Below are 20295 nucleotides of genomic sequence, written 5' to 3' on the forward strand. Positions count from 1 at the left end.
AAAATGGAAGATGAAAAACAAATGCTGGAGATGGTGTGGAGAAAAGGGAACCTTCCTACCCTGTTGATGGGAAAGTAAATTTGTGCAGTTATTTTGGAATACAGTATGGTGTTTCCTAAAAAATACTAAAAATAAAGTTACGCACAGAATCCAGCAATCCCACTCCTGGGCATATATCCAGAAAAATCTCTAATTCAAAGAGATATTTGCAGCCCTAAGTTCATAGCAAATCTAGTCACAATAGCCAAAACATGCAAACAACCTAAATGTCCATTAACAGATGACTGGATAGAGAAGATGTGGACATATACACTGAAATACTACTCAACCATAAAATAGAACAAAATAACGTCATTTGCAGCAACATGGATGGGCTTAGAGATTATCATACTAAGTGAAATAAGACAAAGTCAAATACTATATGATATTAATATCACTGTATAATCTAAAAAGATACTACAAGTGAACTTATTGACAGAACAGGAAGTCTCACAGACATAGAAAGCCAACTTATGGCTACCAAAGGAGAAAGGTTGAGGGGAAGAGGAGGCATTAAATGGAAGTATGGGATTAACAGATATATACTACCATATATAAAACAGATAAACAGCAAGAATTTACTGTATAGCACAGGGAAGTATATCCCATATCTTGCAATAAGTTCTAATTGAAAAGAATCCAAAAAAAGAATATAGGTACATATATATGTATATCTACTTATATTAGGCTTCCCAGGTGGTGCTACTGGTAAAGAACACTCCTGCCAATGCAGGAGACATGAGAGACATAGGTTCACTCCCTGAGTTGGGAAGATCCCTGGAGAAGGGCATGGCAACACACTCCAGTATTCTTGCCTAGAGAATCCCATGGACAGAGGGTGCTGGTGGGCTACAGTTCATGGGGTTGCACAGAGTTGGACATGACTGAAGTGACTTACACACATATGTATATATGTAACCAAATCACTTTGCTATATACCCAAAACACAATACTATAAATCAACTGTCCTTTAATATAAATAAACAAGTAAATGAAATGATTGTGTGAAACTCAGGTAAGGAAGGATATGAGACTATAAGTAACATGGATTGAATTGTGTTTCCGTCAAAAGATATACTGAAATCCTAGTCCCCTGTATCAGTGGATGTGCCCTTATTTGGAAATGAAGTCTTTGTGGATATAATCAAGTTAAGATGAGGTCCTGAGAGTAGACCCTACTCCAATGTGATTTGTGTCCTTTAAAGAACACAAGTAGAAGGTGACTGTTGACAATGGAGGCAGAGATTAAAGTGATGCACCTGTAAGCCAAAGAATGCCAATGACTGCCAGTAACTGCTAGAAGGTAGGAGAGAGAAGGAAATATTTCAGAGGGAGCATGGCTCTGCCCACAACTTTGTTTTGGACTTGTCGCCTCTAGTACTGAGATAATTAAGTCTTGCTCTTTTAAGTACCCAGTCTGTGATTCTTTGTTGCACAATCCCAGGAAACTCATACATTCATGGTTAACTCATTTATGGTTGACCTCACAGCACAGGGACTGAGTTGAGTGTCCGTGACTGAGACTGGCCTTGCAAAACCTAAAATATTTATTAGTTGACACTCCACAGGAAGTTTGCTGAGCCCTGGTCTACACTATGGAAGTAGACTATAATCCCATGTAAGGCTGTATGTGAGAAACGCTGAATATCATGTAAAATATAAATAAGTATGATGTACATTCAAAATAGGAACATTTTGTGTGAAGTATGAACTGAACAGTTCAGAAATCATATTAGAGAGTGAAACTGAGCAAGTTGAAAATAGACCAAGTTACATTCTTGAGGGAGAATTGTGAAAATGTAGCCCTTTTTGGCTGGTAAACAGTCTCCCCTTCAATGCACCAATGGCCACCTGTCAGACGCATTGAAAAGTCTATGACTTGTTAGATGTTTGCTCACTGTTCCTGATGGCAGGTGCTGGCTGATTGCTGAAATAAAGTATTTGGTCTTACAGAGTCCGGATACACCATTTCTTCATTAAAATATTTATTTATCTTCCTTGTATGTTTCTTTTTTCTTTTATAGTAAAATGCCTTATAATAACATCTGACTATTAATTAATGATCCTGACCATTATGTGAACTGAAATTACATAATGATGATAACTTTGTCATTCAGTACTCTGTTATTTGAAATGTATATTTGAATATACAGGAGTTTAAGCCTTAAAAACGCCCTCTGAATCTTTTTTTTTTTTTAATTCTACTCACCAAGGAAGAAATTGAGACTCAGTAAAGTGACCAGGGTCTTCCTAAGAAGTGCAGTGGTAAAGAATCTGCCTGCAATGTGGGAGATGCAAGAGACATGGGTCCAATCCCTGGGTTGGGGAGGATCCCCTGGAGAAGGAAATAGTAACCCCACTTCAGTATTCTTGCCTGGAAAATTCCATGGACAGAGGAGCCTGGTGGGTGACCAGACCAGGGTCACTGCCATTTAAGAAAATGGCAGATCTTGGATAATTCTGGTAACAAATTCATTTATTGTTTAAAGCACATACAAGCTAATACTGCTCAAAATCCTCTAAAATGGTGCTCTTAAAAAAAGAATTTATTAGAATTGTAAAATTTCTCAGTGCAAAGAGTTCTTTGGAATTTATATAGAATGTACTCCTGAATGCCAAAAATTCAATGTTTTTCTTTTTCTCCTCTACTTTTAAGATTTAAGATAAAAATTGTGGGTGTTAAGCAACTGATCATGTCTCTTTGAGAATTAACTCTTTCTGGAAAGAACTTTGCAGAGACTTAATCCTGGCTTGATACGTGGTCCCTGAAGATTCTAGAAAGAATCCCAATGGGGAAAGAGACCATACAGAGGTTGAGACCATGGACCTTTTTAAAAAAATAAAAAAATTCCAGTGATGTCCTCAAGGAGCGGCTGGCTTAAAAACTTCTTGGAAGGAGAAGGAGAGATCTTTGTTACAAACTTCCGTCCCTCCTCCTGCTTCTGTTCCCTTACCCTCTGCCCCCTGCAGAGTTCTGTTTTCTGGGAATCAGCAAGTAAGATCACAAGTAGTCTTTTCTTTTTTCACTCTCTCCCATAAAGAAAGCTTTATCACGTGCGGCCTTAAACTTGCAGCAAATTGCAAAGAAATGGCTCAAAGGCTTCAGCTCTTTCTGTGCCCTGGGAGCTGAGATGCACGTCAGTGGCTTTGCCAGCGTGGCCTGTTCCCTGCAGACTGCCAGAGAAAAGAGGCCAAGAGGAAAGAGAAAAGAGAAGGAACTGGCCAGGGGTGAGACCATGCCCTGTATCTTTACTTTGCCCTGATCTGCTCTCTGTCCAAGGAGGCTCTCCCCACCTGACAAAATTGCTCTAAGCTGCTGTAGGATCCACCTGCTTCTTCTTTCAGGTTCTTGAGTGTGGTCCAGCCTCTTGCTGGGCACACAGAGGGGAAATGGCCATCTGATCTCCACCTCCAGGTAAGATCTGGTTCTCTGCTTTCGTATTTCATGATGATCATATCAGAGTCTCACAGGAGAGAGGTCAATAAACCTTGTGTTCTGCACTGCACATGTCTTACTCATAACATTCTCAGGAAACTTGTGGGGGGCCCTTGTAAGGCTGGTGGAAATGGGAAAGGATACTGGTTAAAGAAGATAAACCCAGAAACTCAGACCTGGGTTCCAATTGTGACTGTGATGCATGTTTTATGCAAGTCCCTTAACTGCTCTGAGTCATATGATTTTTCTATAAAGTGAGAATTAAAGTGTTAACCTTGTTTTAAGGATTAGCACAAAGTATATAAATCACCTGGAACATAAACAGTACTTATTAAATCTGCATCTGACACAGTTACTTGTGGTGAGGGGATCAACTTTCTAAACAATGCATATTCCTTAGAAAGTACCTAGAGGTTATTTTCCCTCCTAAAGGAAGGTATCCTGGTGTCCACCAGACAAGCTAGGGTAAGGATTTTCTTCATGGGAGATGACTAAGACAAGACAGTGATGGGTGTGGCTGCCTTTCTGGCTCTCTCTGTGGGGTTGGTGGAGGCCGACCACTGGATGGAATCTGTTAACAGGATCAGGGCACGGCGGTCAGGCTGTTTGCAGGATCCAGCTACAACCTTCCTAGCGCACCTGCACTTCTTCAAGATGGGAGTACTGATTACCTTCCAAACCTCTGTGAACAGAGAATTCCACTTTTGGAACTGAAATGAAGAAAAACTGTTTAGCGTGGTTTTTTTTTTTTTTTTTTGGCTGCCAGAGTAAGTTATACTCCAACTCAGAGTGTTGAAGGGAAATGTTGCAGAAATCTGTTCAACTTTGTGCGCGAAAAAGTAAGGATTTGCCAACTGCAATCCTGCTAAATAACTACTTTCAGTCTACTTCTGCAGCTGCTCATGGAGAGAGAGACGGCCAGGGCAAGTGCACTGGCAAGCCCAGGGGATTTCTCCATTCATGTCACTGAGCATCGCCTTTCCTCTTCTTTTCACAGACAGATGGAAAGTTCAGTGCTCAATAATGTAGCCTCTTTGAAACATACTATACTTGAGAGGATATGCAAATTAACCATCAAGATGACAATGTCTTTTCAGTAAAACTATGCAGTGTCAATATTTTGATCTAGATGTTATTTTGCCTTAATACAACATCAGTTAGGAGTTCTCTTGTTCTGTTTTCCCTTTGGATTCTACTGAGAGTGATTTTTCTGTCAACATCTCTAAAGAGAAGACAGTGTGTTTTGGTGTCCCAAGTTTTTAATATTATTTTCAGCATTTTTCCCTCTTTAGCATTAGCATTCTAGATATGACTCTTTGAGTCTTCTAAAGGTATGTTTAGCGTAACTAATAGTGTATTTTATTATTAAATAATTTATTATTTCTGACTTTACTATTATGACTGATCAGAAATATACATGAACTCCTAAAACAGTAGTCCAGTGTGTATTACAGAGTTTAGTTAGTGGAAGAGAACTGCATTTTACATGGTAAATTTGATATTATTTATTTTGTAGTTTAAAATCTTTCTGGTGTATATTTCTTGCTGGGTGATGTCTATATCTTTAATATTTAAAATATTTTTTCATATAGGAAATATATATTCATTATAGAAAAATGAGAAAATATGGACATATAAAACATTTTAAGAAATCATCTGCAATGCCACCAGCCAAAAATAAAGTGTTAACCGATTTTTTAAAATTTATTTATTTTCAATTGGAGGATAATTGCTTTACAATGTTGTTTGGTTTCTGCCATACATCAGTATGAATCAGTCATAGGTATACATATGTCCTCTTCCTCTTGAACCTCCCTCCCAATTCTCACTCCATCCCACCCTTCTAGGTTGTCACAGAGCCAGGCTGAGCTTCCTGTATTACACAGCAAGTTCCCATTAGCTATCTATTTTACATATGGTAATGTATTTATATATATTTCAAAACTACTCTCTCAATTTGTCCTACCATCTCCTTTCCCCGCTGTGTCCGTAAATCTGTTCTCTGTCTGAATCTCTATTCCTGCCCTGCAAATATGTTTAGCAGTACCATTTTTCTAAAATCCATATATGTGTGTTAATATATGTTATTTGTTTTTCTTTATCTGACTTATTTCACTCTATATAATAGGCTCTAGGTTCACCCACCTCACTAGAACTGACTCAACTTCATTGCTTTCTATGGCTGAATAATTTTCCATTGCATGTATGTACAGCAATTTCTTTATCTGTTCATTCGTTGATGGACATCTAGGTTGCTTCCATGCCCTGGCTGTTGTAAATAGTGCTGCAATGAATATTGGGGTACATGTGTCTTTTTCAATTATGGTTTTCTCAGGGTATATGCCAAGTAGTGGAATTTGTGGGTCATATGCTAATTTTATTCCTAGTTTTTAAAGGAATCTCTATACTGTTCTCCATAGTGGCTGTATCCAATTACATTCCCACCAACAGTGCAAGAGGGTTCCCTCTTCTCCACATCCTCTCCAGCATTTGTTTGCAGATTTTTAATGATAGCCATTCTGACCAGTGTGAGGTGATACCTCACTGTAGTTTTGACTTGAATTTCCCTAATAATAAGCAATGTTGAACATTTTTCATGTGTTTATTAGCCATCTGTATGTCTTCTTTGGAGAAATGTCTGTTTAGGTCTTCTGCCCATTTTTTAATTGGGTTGTTTTTTTATATTGAGCTGCATGAGCTGCTTATGTATTTTGAATATTAATCCTTTTTCAGTTTCTTTATTTGCAATTATTTTATCCCATTCTGAGGGTTGTCTTCATTTTGTTTATGGTTTCCTTTGCTGTACAAAGCTTTTAAGTTTAATTAGGTCCCATGTATTTATTTTTGTTTTTATTTCCATTTTTCAAGGAGATGAGTTGTAGAGAATCTTGCTGTGATTTATGTCAAAGAGTGTTCTGCTTATGTTTTCCTCTATGAGTTTTATAGCTTCTGGTCTTATATTTAGATCTTTAATCTATTTTGAGTTTATCTTTATGTAAGTTGTTATGAGTGTTCTAATTTCACTCTTTTATATATAGCTGACCAGGTTTCTTAGGACCATTTACTGAAGAGACTGTCTTTTCTCCATTGTATATTCTTGCCTCCTTTAGCAAAGATAAGGTGCCCATGGATTTAACTCCGGGCTTTCTGTCTTGTTCCATTGGTCTGTACCCTTGCTAAGTCACTTCGGTCATATCTGACTCTTTGTAACCCTATGGACCTAACCTGCCAGTTCCTCTGTCAAAAGAATTCTCTAGACAAGAATACTGGAGTGGGTTGCCATTTCCTTCTCCAACACATGCATGCATACTAAGTCGCTTCAGTCGTGTCCAACTCTGTGCGACCCTATGGACAGCAGCCCACCAGGCTCCTCTGTCCACAGGATTCTCTAGGCAAAAATACAGGAGTGGGGTTGCCATTTCCTTCTCCATCTCTTCTTCTAGGACCCTGTAATTCAAATGTTGGTCTGTTTAATATTGCCCCAGAGGCTCTTGAGACTATCCTCAATTCTTTTCATTCTTTTTTTTTCTATATTCTGCTCTTCAGCAGTTATCTCCAATATTCTATCTTCCAACTCCAATACTTTGAATACTTTGAATACTCTAGCTCCAATACTTTGAAGCTTCAATATTTTGCCCACCTGTAGCAAAGACCTGACTCATTGGAAAAGACCCTGATGCAGGGAAAGATTGAGGGCAAGAGAAGTGGGTGACAGGGGATGAGATGGTTGGATGGCATGACTGATTCAATGGACATGAGTTTGAGCATACTCAGGGAGATAATGAAGAACAGGGAAGCCTGGCATTCTGCAGTTCATGGGGTTGTAAAAAGTCAGACATGACTTTATCAGTTGAACAACAACAAATTTTCCAGCTCACTTATCCATTCTTCTGCCTTAATTATTCTACTATTGATTCCTTTTAGAGTATTTTTAATTTCAGTAATTGTGTTGTTTGTCACTGTTTGTCCACTCTTTTATTTCTTCTATGTCCTTGTTAAATGTGTTAAATAATTTTCTCCATTCTACTTTTGAGAGTTTGCATCATTTTTATTCTCATTACTCTGAATTCTTTCTCAGCTAGTTTGCCTCTTTCCCCTTCATTTATTTGGTTTTGTGGGCTTTTACCTTGTTCCTTCATTTGCACACAGTGTTTCTTTTTCATTTTATCTGTCTTATTCTGTTTTAGGTCTCTGGGCTTCCCTGGTGGCCCAGAGGTTAAAGTGTCTGCCCGCAATGCAGGAGACCTGGGTTCGATCCTTGGGTTGGGAAGATCCCCCGGAGAAGGAAATGGCAACCCACTCTAGTATTCTTGGCTGGAGAATTCCACGGATGGAGGAGCCTGGTGGGCTACAGTCCATGGGGTCGCAAAGAGTCAGACACGACTGAGCGACTTCACTTTCACCTTTCACTTTCAAGCTATAGGGTCTTACTTAGTTCCTCTTGTTTTTGGTCTCCGCCTTCAGTGAGTGAGGCTGTTCTGATGGTTTGTGTAGGCTTCATTTTGGGCTTCACGAACACTTGTGCCTGTGTTCTGATGGGAAGAGGGTTTTCTTTCCCTCTGATGGGCAGCACTATGTGAGGTGGTGTGTTTTGGGGTGTCTGTGGGAAGCCTATCTGCTGACTATTGGGTTTGTATTCTTGTCTCCCTTGTTGTTTGGGTGAGGCATCTTACGCGGAGTGCCACCAGGTCTTGGATACAGGTGGGAGTCTTCGAGGGAGTTCTCACTAATTAATACTCCCTGAAGTCTGGAGTTCTCTGGCAGTCCAGTATTTCAGACTCAGCGCTCCCATGCCACAGGCTCAGGCCTAATCTCAGGTCAGGAGACCAACCAGAGGCTACAGCGATGGCGCCATCCTTGCGTATGACTCAGCAGTAGCATTCTGCACCCATTGGCTGCCCAGCTTTCCTCCAAAGGTACTCCCTGCCACTATCTCCCTCCCATTCCCTCAGGCCGTCTCCCCACAGTCAACAGCAGTCCGCACGCTGGGATTGCTCTCCAGTCCCTCTGCTCCAGCGCCCAACGGCTGCATGTTCCAGAGGACTTGGAGCCTCGACCAGGGTACGTAGGGCTGCGCACAGATCGCCTATGTGACTCTCACTCCATTCAGACTGCCGCAGATCAGCTCCTCTGTTCTCCAACAGCCTTCCCCTTGGTTCCAATCTATTGCCTCAAAGTGGGGATCTCGCCCCTGCTTTCAGCTCCCCCACACCCTGGGTGCAGGTCCAGTTCGCTCACTCTTCTCTTCTTTTTCCCCTTCCTTCCTTCATATTACTGAGATTTGCATGGATCTAGTATTCCTTTCTGGTGGTCAAAGACTCGTGCCTGTTCTTAGATGGCGCTGTGCAAATCTGCATCTGAAGGTGTATTTCTGATGCATTCATGAAAAGAGGTGTATTCTCTCTCTACCTGCTCCTCTGCCATCTTTTCTCTCCCTAACCTGTTCTTTATAAACTTTCTGTAGCTTTGTTTCTATGTATACACACCAGTGAATGTATGTGTTACTATTATAAAATAGTTTTTTATACATTATATATATATATTGTTTTTAAGCATTGTATTTTTAAAATCAACTCTGTAATAAAAAGTTATATATTTCTATATTCACTTCTTTACACTAATTTCTAATGATTTCAAAGATATCCTATGTAAGTATACCAAAATCTGTGGACATTTAGGTAATTTTTTATAAGTAATAAGTCTCTACAGGGGTTGAATTAAAGCTATCTTTGTAGTAAAGATACCTATTTAACTCAGTGCTTCCCAAAGTTCTTTCACTGTTCTGGCAAAATATCATTCTGAAAAGCTAGTTTTAATGATTCAGTGGTTATAAGAAGTTGGCTGTTGGTATCAAATGGTAAAAAAAAATATCTATGTACTCAATTTCTTAAAAATTTTAAAATCATGAATGCCTGTTGAACCTTATCACCTGATATGCTGCATCTTCTGAATTTTTATTATTTTTTATTTTGAATTTTTCAGCTTTATTGAAATATGACTGACAATAAAAATTGTATATATGTAAGGTATACAATGTGATGTCTTGATATATTATACATGTAACCTTTTGAATTTTTAATATGATGATTTAGGTGAAAAGTTCCTAATATTAATCAATTGTTATATATGTATATTAATGTTAATTATAGAATTTTAATTAGTTGTATTTTCTAGTATTTTATTTAGGATTTTAGCATTTCTAGGTTGATTGTTTTCAATTTTGGTGCTGTCTTAATGAGATTTTGTTATCAAGATAATTCTGGCTTGGTCAAATGAATGGAAACTATTAGCATCGTTTCCATTATCTACTAATTTTCCTTACAGGATATTCCTTGATAAAGCACCCCTGTTACATCATCTAGTCTTACTATTTTTATTTAGGGGATAGGTTTAGAGTATTTTTGTTACTGGCTTACTTAGCCGTGTTTTTCTGCTGGTTTGTATCAATATAGCAACTTATATTTGCTAGAAAGTTATCCATTTTGGAAAGACCTTAAAGTGATTTCTAAATATTTTCCATAATTTTCATTTTGTATTCTCCTAAACATCTGTGTTCAGATCTCACTAATATTGTGTTCTTGTGTCTTTGTCTTTGGCTCCTGTCTAAAATTCTCTGCTCTTTGTTTCTTTTCTGGCTTTAAAATTTTGTTTTCCTCACTTTCTTTTATCCTTTTTAAAAAGTTAAATTTACGCATGTTTATGAAATTGAATAATCTAAAAGTGTAATAGCAAGTTTAAAACCGAAAACAAGTCCTTGACCAGCCCTTCTCAACCCATTTCTCATTCCCTGTAGAAAACCCCTCCACTTTTAAATCTTTTAGGTCTTTCTTCTGTTATTTAACTCCATATCTCAAAATACATTTTGTTCACTGCTATTTCCTGATTTTTCAATTTGAGATACTATCTAGGAAGTCAAACTATGAAAGATGAGACTGAGTAAAGACAGAATAAGCATTACATAAAGTCAAGATAATATACACATGCATGTGCGTGATCAGTAGCTCAGCTGTGTCCCCATGGACTGCAGTGTACCATGGACCGTAGCTCACCTGGCTCAGAGACCCCCATGGACTGTAGCCCACCAGGCTGCTTTGTCCATGGGGTTCTCCAGGCAAGAATACTAGGAGTGGGTTGCCATGCCCTCTTCCAGGAGCTCTTCCCAAGCCAGGGATTGAACCCACATCTCCTGCACTGGCAGGCAGATTCTTTATCACTAAGTCAGCTGGAGATACCATCTATGAATTCAAACTATGAAAGATGAGGTTGAATAGACATAGAACAGTCATTACATAAAGGCAAGGTAATATACAAATAGAATAATTTTAAATTTCTACCACAGAATGTTGTTTTATCCCTAATGTCTTTCTTTAGTGTGATGAGAATATAAAAAATCTCTATTAATGTATAAATACATCATCTAATAAACATTAGGGTGATCCAGAAGTTATTTTATTTCTAAATCCCTTCACTAAGATTACTTTAGCCAGCAGGCAGTGAGCTATATGGAATCCTAAAGAAGTTGGTGGCTCAGATGGTAAAGCGTCTGTCTGCCCGGAGTGCGGGAGACCAGGGTTCGATCCCTGGGTCGGGAAGATCCCCTGGAGAAGGAAACAGCAACCCACTCCAGTATCCTTGCCTGGAGAATCCCATGGACAGAGGAGCCTGATAGGCTATAGTCCACGGTGTCGCAGAGTCGGACACAACTAAGCGACTTGACTCATTCATTCAAAGAAGTCAGGGCATAGGATATGTAAATGTTGATGAGAATCAAAAGAAAAGTTTAGCGTATACGAACCTATGAAAAGTTTGGTAAGGACAAAGGAGGGTGAGAAATTAGACCCAGGAAAGGAGGCATCTTACTCACTTTAAGGCACAGCAAAGACTACTATGCCTGAGGCATAAATCATGCTGCTTCCCTATTTGTCAAACTGTTACACAGACTGGTCCCCTTCTCCCTCAACCCGTATTTTAAGACTTACTTTGGATGCTACAGCCCTATAGGAGTCATGGTGTATTATAGGCATCTACCAGGGGCATCGATCTTTTCTATTCATTCCACAAAGATAATAGATTTAAAGGTTTTGAAGACTTAATTCCAATGAATCAATATTCAAATAGCTGAATTCCTCTTCCTCACTTCCTGCTTGCCTCTAGTTTTAGTTGGCAAGACCACAAAGTCAGCAAAATTCTCCCTCTTTATTTATTCCAAAGGCAACATTTAAATTTATTCTTTGCTATAATGAGGCTTACTGGAGGGATTGAGAAAGAATGCTGGCTACAGACTCCCAATAGCAGGATTGCTTAATCAGTTATCCTGGTCAATTTTAATTGAAAAACTTTGCCAACTTACTGTGGTAAAATAAGGGAGCTTCACATAATGCTATGTCTACAGAATTGTGATCTACTGTGAAATAAAAACATAGTTTAACAAACTGCCTGAAAATTAAAACTGGATGTGTATTAAATTTTTTTTTTTTTTTACTTTAAAAATCAACTTTGACAGATCAGAATCAAGGAACTTTTTCAAAATGGACACTTCATCCAAAGAAAATATGCGGTTATTCAGCAAAAATTCCATGCAACCTGTTGGGAGGCTTTCTTTTAAAACAGAATATCCCTCCTCAGAGGAAAAACAACCCTGCTGTGGTCAACTAAAGGTAACAAGCAATTAAGTGATTAACAACCCTAAGTGCTTAACTGAAGAGTGTCAGAGAATTTGATGGAGTCCATGCTCTTGGCTCTCGATCCAGATATTTTCTACACATTGTAACCACAAGTGAGAAACTTTTTCCATTTTAAAAAGTAATCTTAACTTATGGTTGCCAGGGGGAAGGATGGGATGAGGGATAATCAGGGAGTTTGAGATGAACATGTACGCATTGCTGTACTTAAAATGGATAATCATCAAGGACCTACCCTATAGCACATGGAACTCTGCTCAATGTTATATGGCAACCTGGTTGGGAGGGAAGTTTGGGAGAGAATACGTACATGGCTGAGTCCCTTTGCTCGCTGCCTGAAACTATCACAACATTGTTAATCACCTCTACCCCAATACAAAATACAAAGTTTAAAAGGAAAAAAATAAAAATAAAAGTGATCTTAGATGCAATTTATGAAAATCACATTTTGCCAGACAGTGAAAGCAATCTTTGTTTGATAATGCAGGTTAAATTTCTAAATATTACTTTTCTGGCTCACTTGAATGTCCCTCCTAAACAGAAAGAAGCGAGGTAAAAGAAACTATTATTTATTAAATATCTACCATGGGTCAGTTACTATGCTATGCACAGTTGCAACATTTAATCTACAAAACATCCACTTTATTCCTGTTCTATAAACAAACATTTTGACTTTCCTACCCACATGGTAAGGGACAGAATTCCCTTTTAAATAGAACTCAATGTGATTCCAAGTTCCTGAACCTTCTTCACATCAAACATATTCAATGCTTTTTCCATATAGTCTACCTATGGATACTCCGTCACAGACCCAGGTCTACCAAAACACACAAGCCAGATATCAAACAAATATTGTGTTCGTTGAATAAGAATCTGAGTGTTGATTTAACTTTAATATGACCTTAATCACTAGGAATAGTAGTTCTACTTCTCAGTCTATTACATTCCCTGCTGGAACATGTACCATCCCTGTGAAATACAGTCATGAGCAATAGACTTGGGATAAGATGTTAAGTGTCTGGTTTATGGTTTTTATTTTCTTACCTTTCAATGGCTCCTTCCTCCTTCTGCTTCCCCAAGCAATGGATCTTCTTTTCAAAGCCAAGACTCCTTTAAATATCCTTTGGGGAGGGAAGGAGAAAGGGAAAAAAGAAATTCAATATACATTATAAATGAAAATCTATTACTTCTAAGAAAATTTGAATTTTTAGAACTTCACATGAGCTTGAGGCGGGAAGAAGACTGTTACTGTGCTTGAATGAACTCTTTGATGTTAACAACTTTGTTCCATGGTTCTTGGTTTTTGTTTGTCTCTTTATCAAATTTCCCATTTTAGGTCAGGCTGGATTTAGAGTAAGTGTGACACGTCATATTTTCCAGGTGTTCTTGGGTGCCTTGTCTTTCGTTTACTTTGCCAAAGCACTGACAGAAGGCTATCTGAAGAGCACCATCACTCAGATAGAGAGAAGGTTTGATATCCCTTCTTCACTGGTGGGCATTATTGATGGCAGTTTTGAAATTGGTATGTATTACAGATACTTGGCTTTACTTTTAAGTACAAAGTTTCTAGGCATGACTGAAGGACATCCTCACTGCATATTATTATCTGCTCCATGTGTAAAATCAGACTCTATGTGTAAAATCTTATTTGGATGTAATTTGCCACGGCCTTGTGCTACAGTGCGTACATATGTGCTCAGTCATGTCCAACACTTTTGTGACTCCAGCGACCATAGCCCACCAGGCTCCTCTGTCCATTGAATTTCCCAGGCAAGAATACTGGAGTGGGTTGCTATTTCATTCTTCGGGGAATCTTCCCAATCCAGGGATCCCATTGCAGGTGGATTCTTTACCCCAGAGCCACCTGGGAAGCCCTGTGCTAGAATAGAGGCAATATGTTCTCTCCAAGTAAACAATTAACGTCCTGTCCCAGACTTTCTCTATCATATGACTTACACAAATTTCCAATCAGAGTGAGGTTTTTCAAGGAGAGAGGGTGAAATGCTGCTGGTATGTTGAGTTAGAAGTATGTGGGAAACAGCTTTACAAAAGTTATATTCTGGAAGCCCTGTGATTCAAAATTTGGAAGAATTCAAAGGAGGTCTTTGAATTATTACAATAAAAATGTATTGTAATAATTTAAGAAAAAGTTAAGCCATAAAAAGGGTGTTTCTGCCCAGTGGCCTAGAAACAAGATAAAGGAATTCTATTAATAACAACACTAGAGCAAAGCAGGAAACAAAAATTCTACTCTCTGTGGTCTTTGGTTAGCCACCAACTCTATACTTCCTCTTAGAACTTGAAAAGACCAAGAGATTTTAGTCACTGTTTTGGAAGTATTTTAAAGAGTGTAATTCCACTTAGTCATCTTCCTAAACTGATAAACTAAGAGTCTTCAATCTTTGGTTGAAATAAATTAGAAGCCACTGTGGTCTTTACTTCCTGTTGAAATTCAAGTAACGTGCTATAATAATGGCTCCAGGTTCAGCTTCACTTGAACCTTTAGAAGAGTGAAGAAATATTTTTCAACTCTTCAACAATTATTTTTTTCATTCTCTTGGGTCACAGGCTAGCACACCCTGTACTTGGCCCAGCTTTTTTTTTTAATTTTTTTAAATTTATTTATTTTTAATTGAAGAATAATTGCTTTGCAGTCTTATGCTGTTTCTACCATACATCAGTGTGAATCAACCACAGGTATATAGACGTCCTCTCCCTCTGGAACCTCCCTCCCACCTCTCTCCCCATCTGTCCCCTCTAGGTTGTGACAGAGTCCTGGTTTGAGTTCCCTGAATCATAAAGCAAATTCCTATTGGCTATCTATTTTACATATGGTAATATATGTTTTCATGTTACTTTCTCCATACATCCCACCCTCTCCTTCCTCCCCCCACCCCACCACCCCCACCCTATTCCTAAGTCTCTAATTGAAGACATAGAGCCTGGATGACAGAGACGTCAATGGTTTAGCTGAGAAGCCTTATCTGTCGGAAGCAATGCCCTGGACCAACACCCCACCCTGTGTGAGGAAGAGGGCAGGCAGGCGGACCCGGTGGTGGTCTTTGCTCCAGGGGAGGAGGGGGGAGCTTACCATTCACAGGGGGAATTTGTTTCAGGTTGGCTCATTTGTTTCCCAGGACCAGTAGGAGACACGCCCCCCTCATTGCCCCTTTGATGAGCTATTCTGTGGAGATGTTCTGATCTGAAGTTAGAACAATCAGTAGCTAGACTGGGCAAGTAAATAGGAAGGTCAGTCATGTGAGAAGGGTGTAACTGAAGCAGGCCATGGTTGGACAGGGGATGTACAGAGAGCAAGAGAACAGTTATCTTGGGTGGCCTGATCATACAAGTTCATACTGTGTATTTCAGTTCTTACCCTAAATAACTTGAGAAGGAAATGGCCACCCAAAATCCCATGGACAGAGAAGACTGGTGGGCTACAGTCCATGGGGTTGCAAAGAGTTGGATGTGGCTTAGTGACCGAGCATGCACCCTATATAACACAAGAATGGAGAGTATATAGGTAATCTTTGACTTTCAGGCTTTTGCTTCCCAAATCCATCTTTCATCACCTTATCAGAAAAAATGTCTTGGATCAGTGCTAGTCAAACATTAATATTCACACAAATGACTGGACAATTTTGTTAAAATGCATAGACTGATTCTGCAGGAAGGGAAGTAAGGTCCCGCATATCTAACAAGCATCAATACAATGTTAATGCTATTCATCAATGGGCTGCAATCTGTGTAACAAGTTTATAAAACATCTGATCGTATCACTCCCTTGTGTAAACTCCTTAGATCAGTGGTTCCCAACCTTTCTGGCACCAGGGACCAGTTTCATGGATGACAATTTTTCCATGAATAGCATGGTGGGGAGGGGTGGTTTTGAGATGATTACATTGTGATAAGTGCATTACATTTATTGTTCACTTTATACCTATTATTATTATATTGTGATATATAATGAAATTATTACATACCTCACCATAATGCAGAATCAGTGGGAGCCCTGAGCTTGTTTTCCTGAGCTCAGGCAGTAATGTGAGTGATGGGGAGCTTCCTGTAAATATAGATGAAGCTTCACTCACTTGTCCAATGTTCCACCTCCTGCTAAGTCCCCCGTTCCTAATAGGCCACAGACTAGTACTGGCCCATGGCCCTGGGGTTTATTGGGACCCCTGCCTTAGATAGGTCTGGTTAGTAGATGTATTCTTTGATGCCTGCCCTACCTACAACTCCAAATAGAATGGAAAACCATGGAGAGAACTTCCATGGTGATCCAGTGGTTAAGATGCAGGGGACATGGGTTCGATCCTTGCTCAAGGAAGATTTCACATGCAATGGGGCAACTGAGCCTGCAAGCCACAACTGCTAAAGCCTGCATGCCCTAGAGTTCATGCCCCACAATAAGAGAAGCAACCACAATGAGAAGCCTGTGCCCTGCAACTAGAGACTAGCTCTTGCTTGCTGCAGCTAGAGAAAGCTAGCACACAGTAATGAAGATCCAGCACAGCCAAAAAGAAATAATTTTTGCTTACAAAAAAGGCCATGGAGAGTCAAGGTAAAGGTACACTGCATCAAAAGAAGAAACAAGTACAAAGAGGAAACTGATGCAGATCTAAAGAATAAATTAGATTTACAGAAAGAAGAAGAAATACACAGATAGAAAATTATACATGAAATATTTCTTTGATTATTGCTTACTCTAGGTTATAGTATAAAAACATTTTAGAGCTGAAGAAACTTAGAATCTGGTCCAAACTTACTCTTAGATTCCCAGACCCCAGTGCAAAACTGGAGAGGATCTATAATTAATAGAGGGTACTAATGTTACACGCTGGGCTGGAGGAAGCACAAGCTGGAATCAAGATTGCTAGGAGAAATATCAATAACCTCAGATATGCAGATGACACCACCCTTATGGCAGAAAGTGAGGAAGAAGTAAAGAGCCTCACAATGAAAGTGAAAGAGGAGAGTGAAAAAGTTGGCTTAAAGCTCAACATTCAGAAAACTAAGATCATGGCATCTGGTCCCATCACTTCATGGCAAATAGATGGGGAAACAGTGGACACAGTGGCTGACTTTATTTTTCTGGGTTCCAAAATCACTGCAGATGGTGACTGCAGCCATGAAATTAAAAGACTTTTGCTTCTTGGAAGGAAAATTATGACCAACCTAGACAGTGTATTAAAAAGCAGAGACATTACTTTGCCAACAAAGGTCTGTCTAGTCAAGGCTATGGTTTTTCCAGTGGTCATGTATGGATGTGAGAGTTGGACTACAAAGAAGGCTGAACTCAGAAGAATTGATGCTTTTGAACTGTGGTGTTGGAGAAGACTCTTGAGAGTCCCTTGGACTGCAAGGAGATCCAACCAGTCCATCCTAAAGGAGATCAGTCCTGGGTGTTCATTGGAGGGACTGATGTTGAAGCTGAAACTCCAATACTTTGCCCACCTGATGTGAAGAACTGACTCATTGGAAAAGTCCCTGATGCTGAGAAAGATTGAGGTCAGGAGAAGAGGACGACAGAGGATGAGATGGTTGGATGGCATCACTGAATCGATGGACATGGGTTTAGGGAAACTCTGGGAGCTGGTGATGGACAGGGAGGCCTGGCGTGCTGCAGTTCATGGGGTTGCAAATACTCGGACATGACTGAGTGACTGAACTGAACTGAATGTTACACAAGAAGTGAAAAAGGACCCTGAGTCTAAATTCACATTAACCCTTCCAGAGCATTCTAAGAATAGAAGTTGTTTACTGGATTAGATGCAATAAAAGTCCTCTTACTTCCATTGCAAAACTTTATCCCAAACATCACAGGATTGCTCTAGTTAATTGCAAGCCCTAGTTTTCCAGAAAAGTGGGTTTCCTATTAAACCATAATTTTAATTTACTCCTTTGTCTTTCTCCACATTCCTTCCTTCCAGTGTTCTGGACCCATTCCCACCCTCTGTCTCTAGCTTTAAATTCTTCAATTATTTTTTGGAGAACAATTTCATTTATCCTCTAATATCAGCTGTCATTATCATCTAATATCCACATACTGGACATTCAGTTTCTTCCCAAGTAAACTGTTTTTTACCAAAGGACTCTTTCTCAAACGATGACCAGGAAAGTAAATTTTTTTCTATATCAAGACCTACTAATATTTCTAGATATTAATTCTTTGTTACAAATATTTTCCCAGGTGTTTTCTTCTAAATATGTAAAACCTTTTGCTTTTTAAGGCAGTTTTGGGTTCACAACAAGAGTAGGCAGATAGAGATTTCTCATATACCCTCTACCTGCATACATTCATAGCCTCTCCCATTATCCACATCCCCCGCCAGAGTGGGACATTCATTATAGTTGATGACATACAATGACACCTCATTATCATTCAGAGTCCAGAGTTTACATTAAGGTTCACTGTTGGTGTTATGCAGTCTATGGGATTGAAAAAATGTATAATGACATGTATCCACTATTATAGTATCATACAGAGCACTTTCAATGCCCTAAAAATCCATCCATCCCTACCCGCTATCCCTGGGTAGCTACTGATCTTTTAACTGTTTTAACTCCAAAGTTTTGCCTATGTCAGAATGCTATATACTTGGAACCATGCAGTATGTAACTTTTTCAGATTGGCTTCTTTCACATGACAATAAGTATTTAAGGTTCTTACCCGTCTTTTCATACTGGGTAAATAATTTGTTTAGCACTGAGTAATAATCCATTTTCCAGATGTACTTTAGTTTATCTATTCATCTACTAAAGGACTTCTTGATTGCTTCCAAGTTTTGGCAGTTATGAATAGAGCTACTATAAACATGTGCAGATTTTTGCGTGGACATAAGTTTTCAACTCTTTGGGGGAAATACATTGGAGCATACTTGCTGGGTCTTATGGGAAGAATATGTTTAGTTTTGTAAGACACTGCCAAATTGTCTTCCAAAGTGGCTATACCATTTGGAATGAGAGCTCAACAACAAATGAAAGTTCTTGTTACTCCACACCCTCAGCACCATTTAATGTTCTAGATTTGGGCCATTCTAATAATGAGAAGGAAATGGCAACCCCCTCCAGTACTCTTGCCTAGAAAATCCCATGGACGGAGGAGCCTGGTGGGCTACAGTCCATGGGATTGCAAAGAGTTGGACACAACTGAGCGACTTCACTTTCACTTTCAATAGATATGTAGTGGTGGTTCATTTTTTTTTAATTTGTAGTTTCCTGATGACAAACAAACTTGAATATCTCTCTTCTGTGTTTATTTGCCATCGGCGTATCTTTGGAGTTCTGTCAAGGTATTTAGCCCATGTCTTAAACAGGTTGTTTGTGTTCTTATTGTTAGATTTTAAGCGTTCTTCGTGTATTTTGGATAATAGTCCTTTATCTGATATGGCTTTTTCAAATATTTTCTTTTGGTATGTGGCTTGTCTTTTAAGTCTCTTAACATTATCTTTCAGAGAGCAGAAATTTTTAATTTTAATAAAGTCTAGCTTATCATTTTTTTTTCTAGAATGGATTGTGCTTTTGGTGTTATTTCTAAAAAGTCATCTCCAAACCCAGGGTCTTCCCTGGTGGCTCAGATGATAAAGAATCTGCCTACCAAAGCAGGAGACCCAGGTTCAATCCCTGGGTCAGGAACATCCCCTAGAGGAGAGAGTGGCAACCCATTCCAGTATTCTTGCATGGGAAATCCCATGGACACAGGAGCCTTATGAGCTGCAGTCCATGGGGTCGCAAAGAATGGGACACAAGTGAGTGGCTAACACTTAAACCCAGGGTCATCAAGGTTTTCTGTGTTATATTCTAGAAGTTTTATAGTTTTACATTTTACATTTAGATCTGTGATCCATTTTGAGTTTATTTTTTGAAAACTAAAGTTTGTGTCTAGATTCAGGAGTTTTGCTGGTTTTTTTGCAGGTGGATGTCAAGTTCTTCCAGAACCATTGATTGAGAAGACTATCTTTGCTTTATTGTCTTGCCTTTGCTCTCTTCTCAAAGACCAGTTAACTGTACTTCATGTAGGTCTTTTCTGGGCTGTCTGTTATGTTCTATGTATCTGTTTTTCATTCTTTCACCAATGTCACACTGTCTTCATTACTATGGCTTTATAGCATGTTTTGAAGTTGGGTGGTGTCTGTC

The 20295-nt window shown here is 39.1% G+C and overlaps 1 protein-coding gene across 5 annotated transcripts in view; it reads left to right on the forward strand.

Annotated features, from left to right (window-relative positions):
• Positions 1–3027: 3027 nt before the first annotated feature.
• Positions 3028–20295, forward strand: part of SLCO1C1 (solute carrier organic anion transporter family member 1C1) — a 76693-nt gene continuing 59425 nt past the window's right edge. The window contains exons 1-4 of one of the 5 annotated variants that reach the window (XM_070453722.1): positions 3029–3454; positions 5323–5393; positions 11979–12132; positions 13537–13678. In XM_070453722.1, coding sequence (XP_070309823.1) covers positions 12004–12132; positions 13537–13678 — 271 coding nt within the window. In that variant the 5' untranslated portion in view covers positions 3029–3454; positions 5323–5393; positions 11979–12003. Of the gene's footprint in view, positions 3455–4293; positions 4315–5322; positions 5394–8155; positions 8392–11978; positions 12133–13536; positions 13679–20295 lie in introns of those variants that run through there. The other 4 variants (XM_070453724.1, XM_020869505.2, XM_070453723.1 and 1 more) reach the window with 4 other exon arrangements.

The sequence above is a fragment of the Odocoileus virginianus genome, chromosome 23 (assembly GCF_023699985.2).
Source record: "Odocoileus virginianus isolate 20LAN1187 ecotype Illinois chromosome 23, Ovbor_1.2, whole genome shotgun sequence".
In the NCBI taxonomy this organism is placed as follows: domain Eukaryota; kingdom Metazoa; phylum Chordata; class Mammalia; order Artiodactyla; family Cervidae; genus Odocoileus; species Odocoileus virginianus.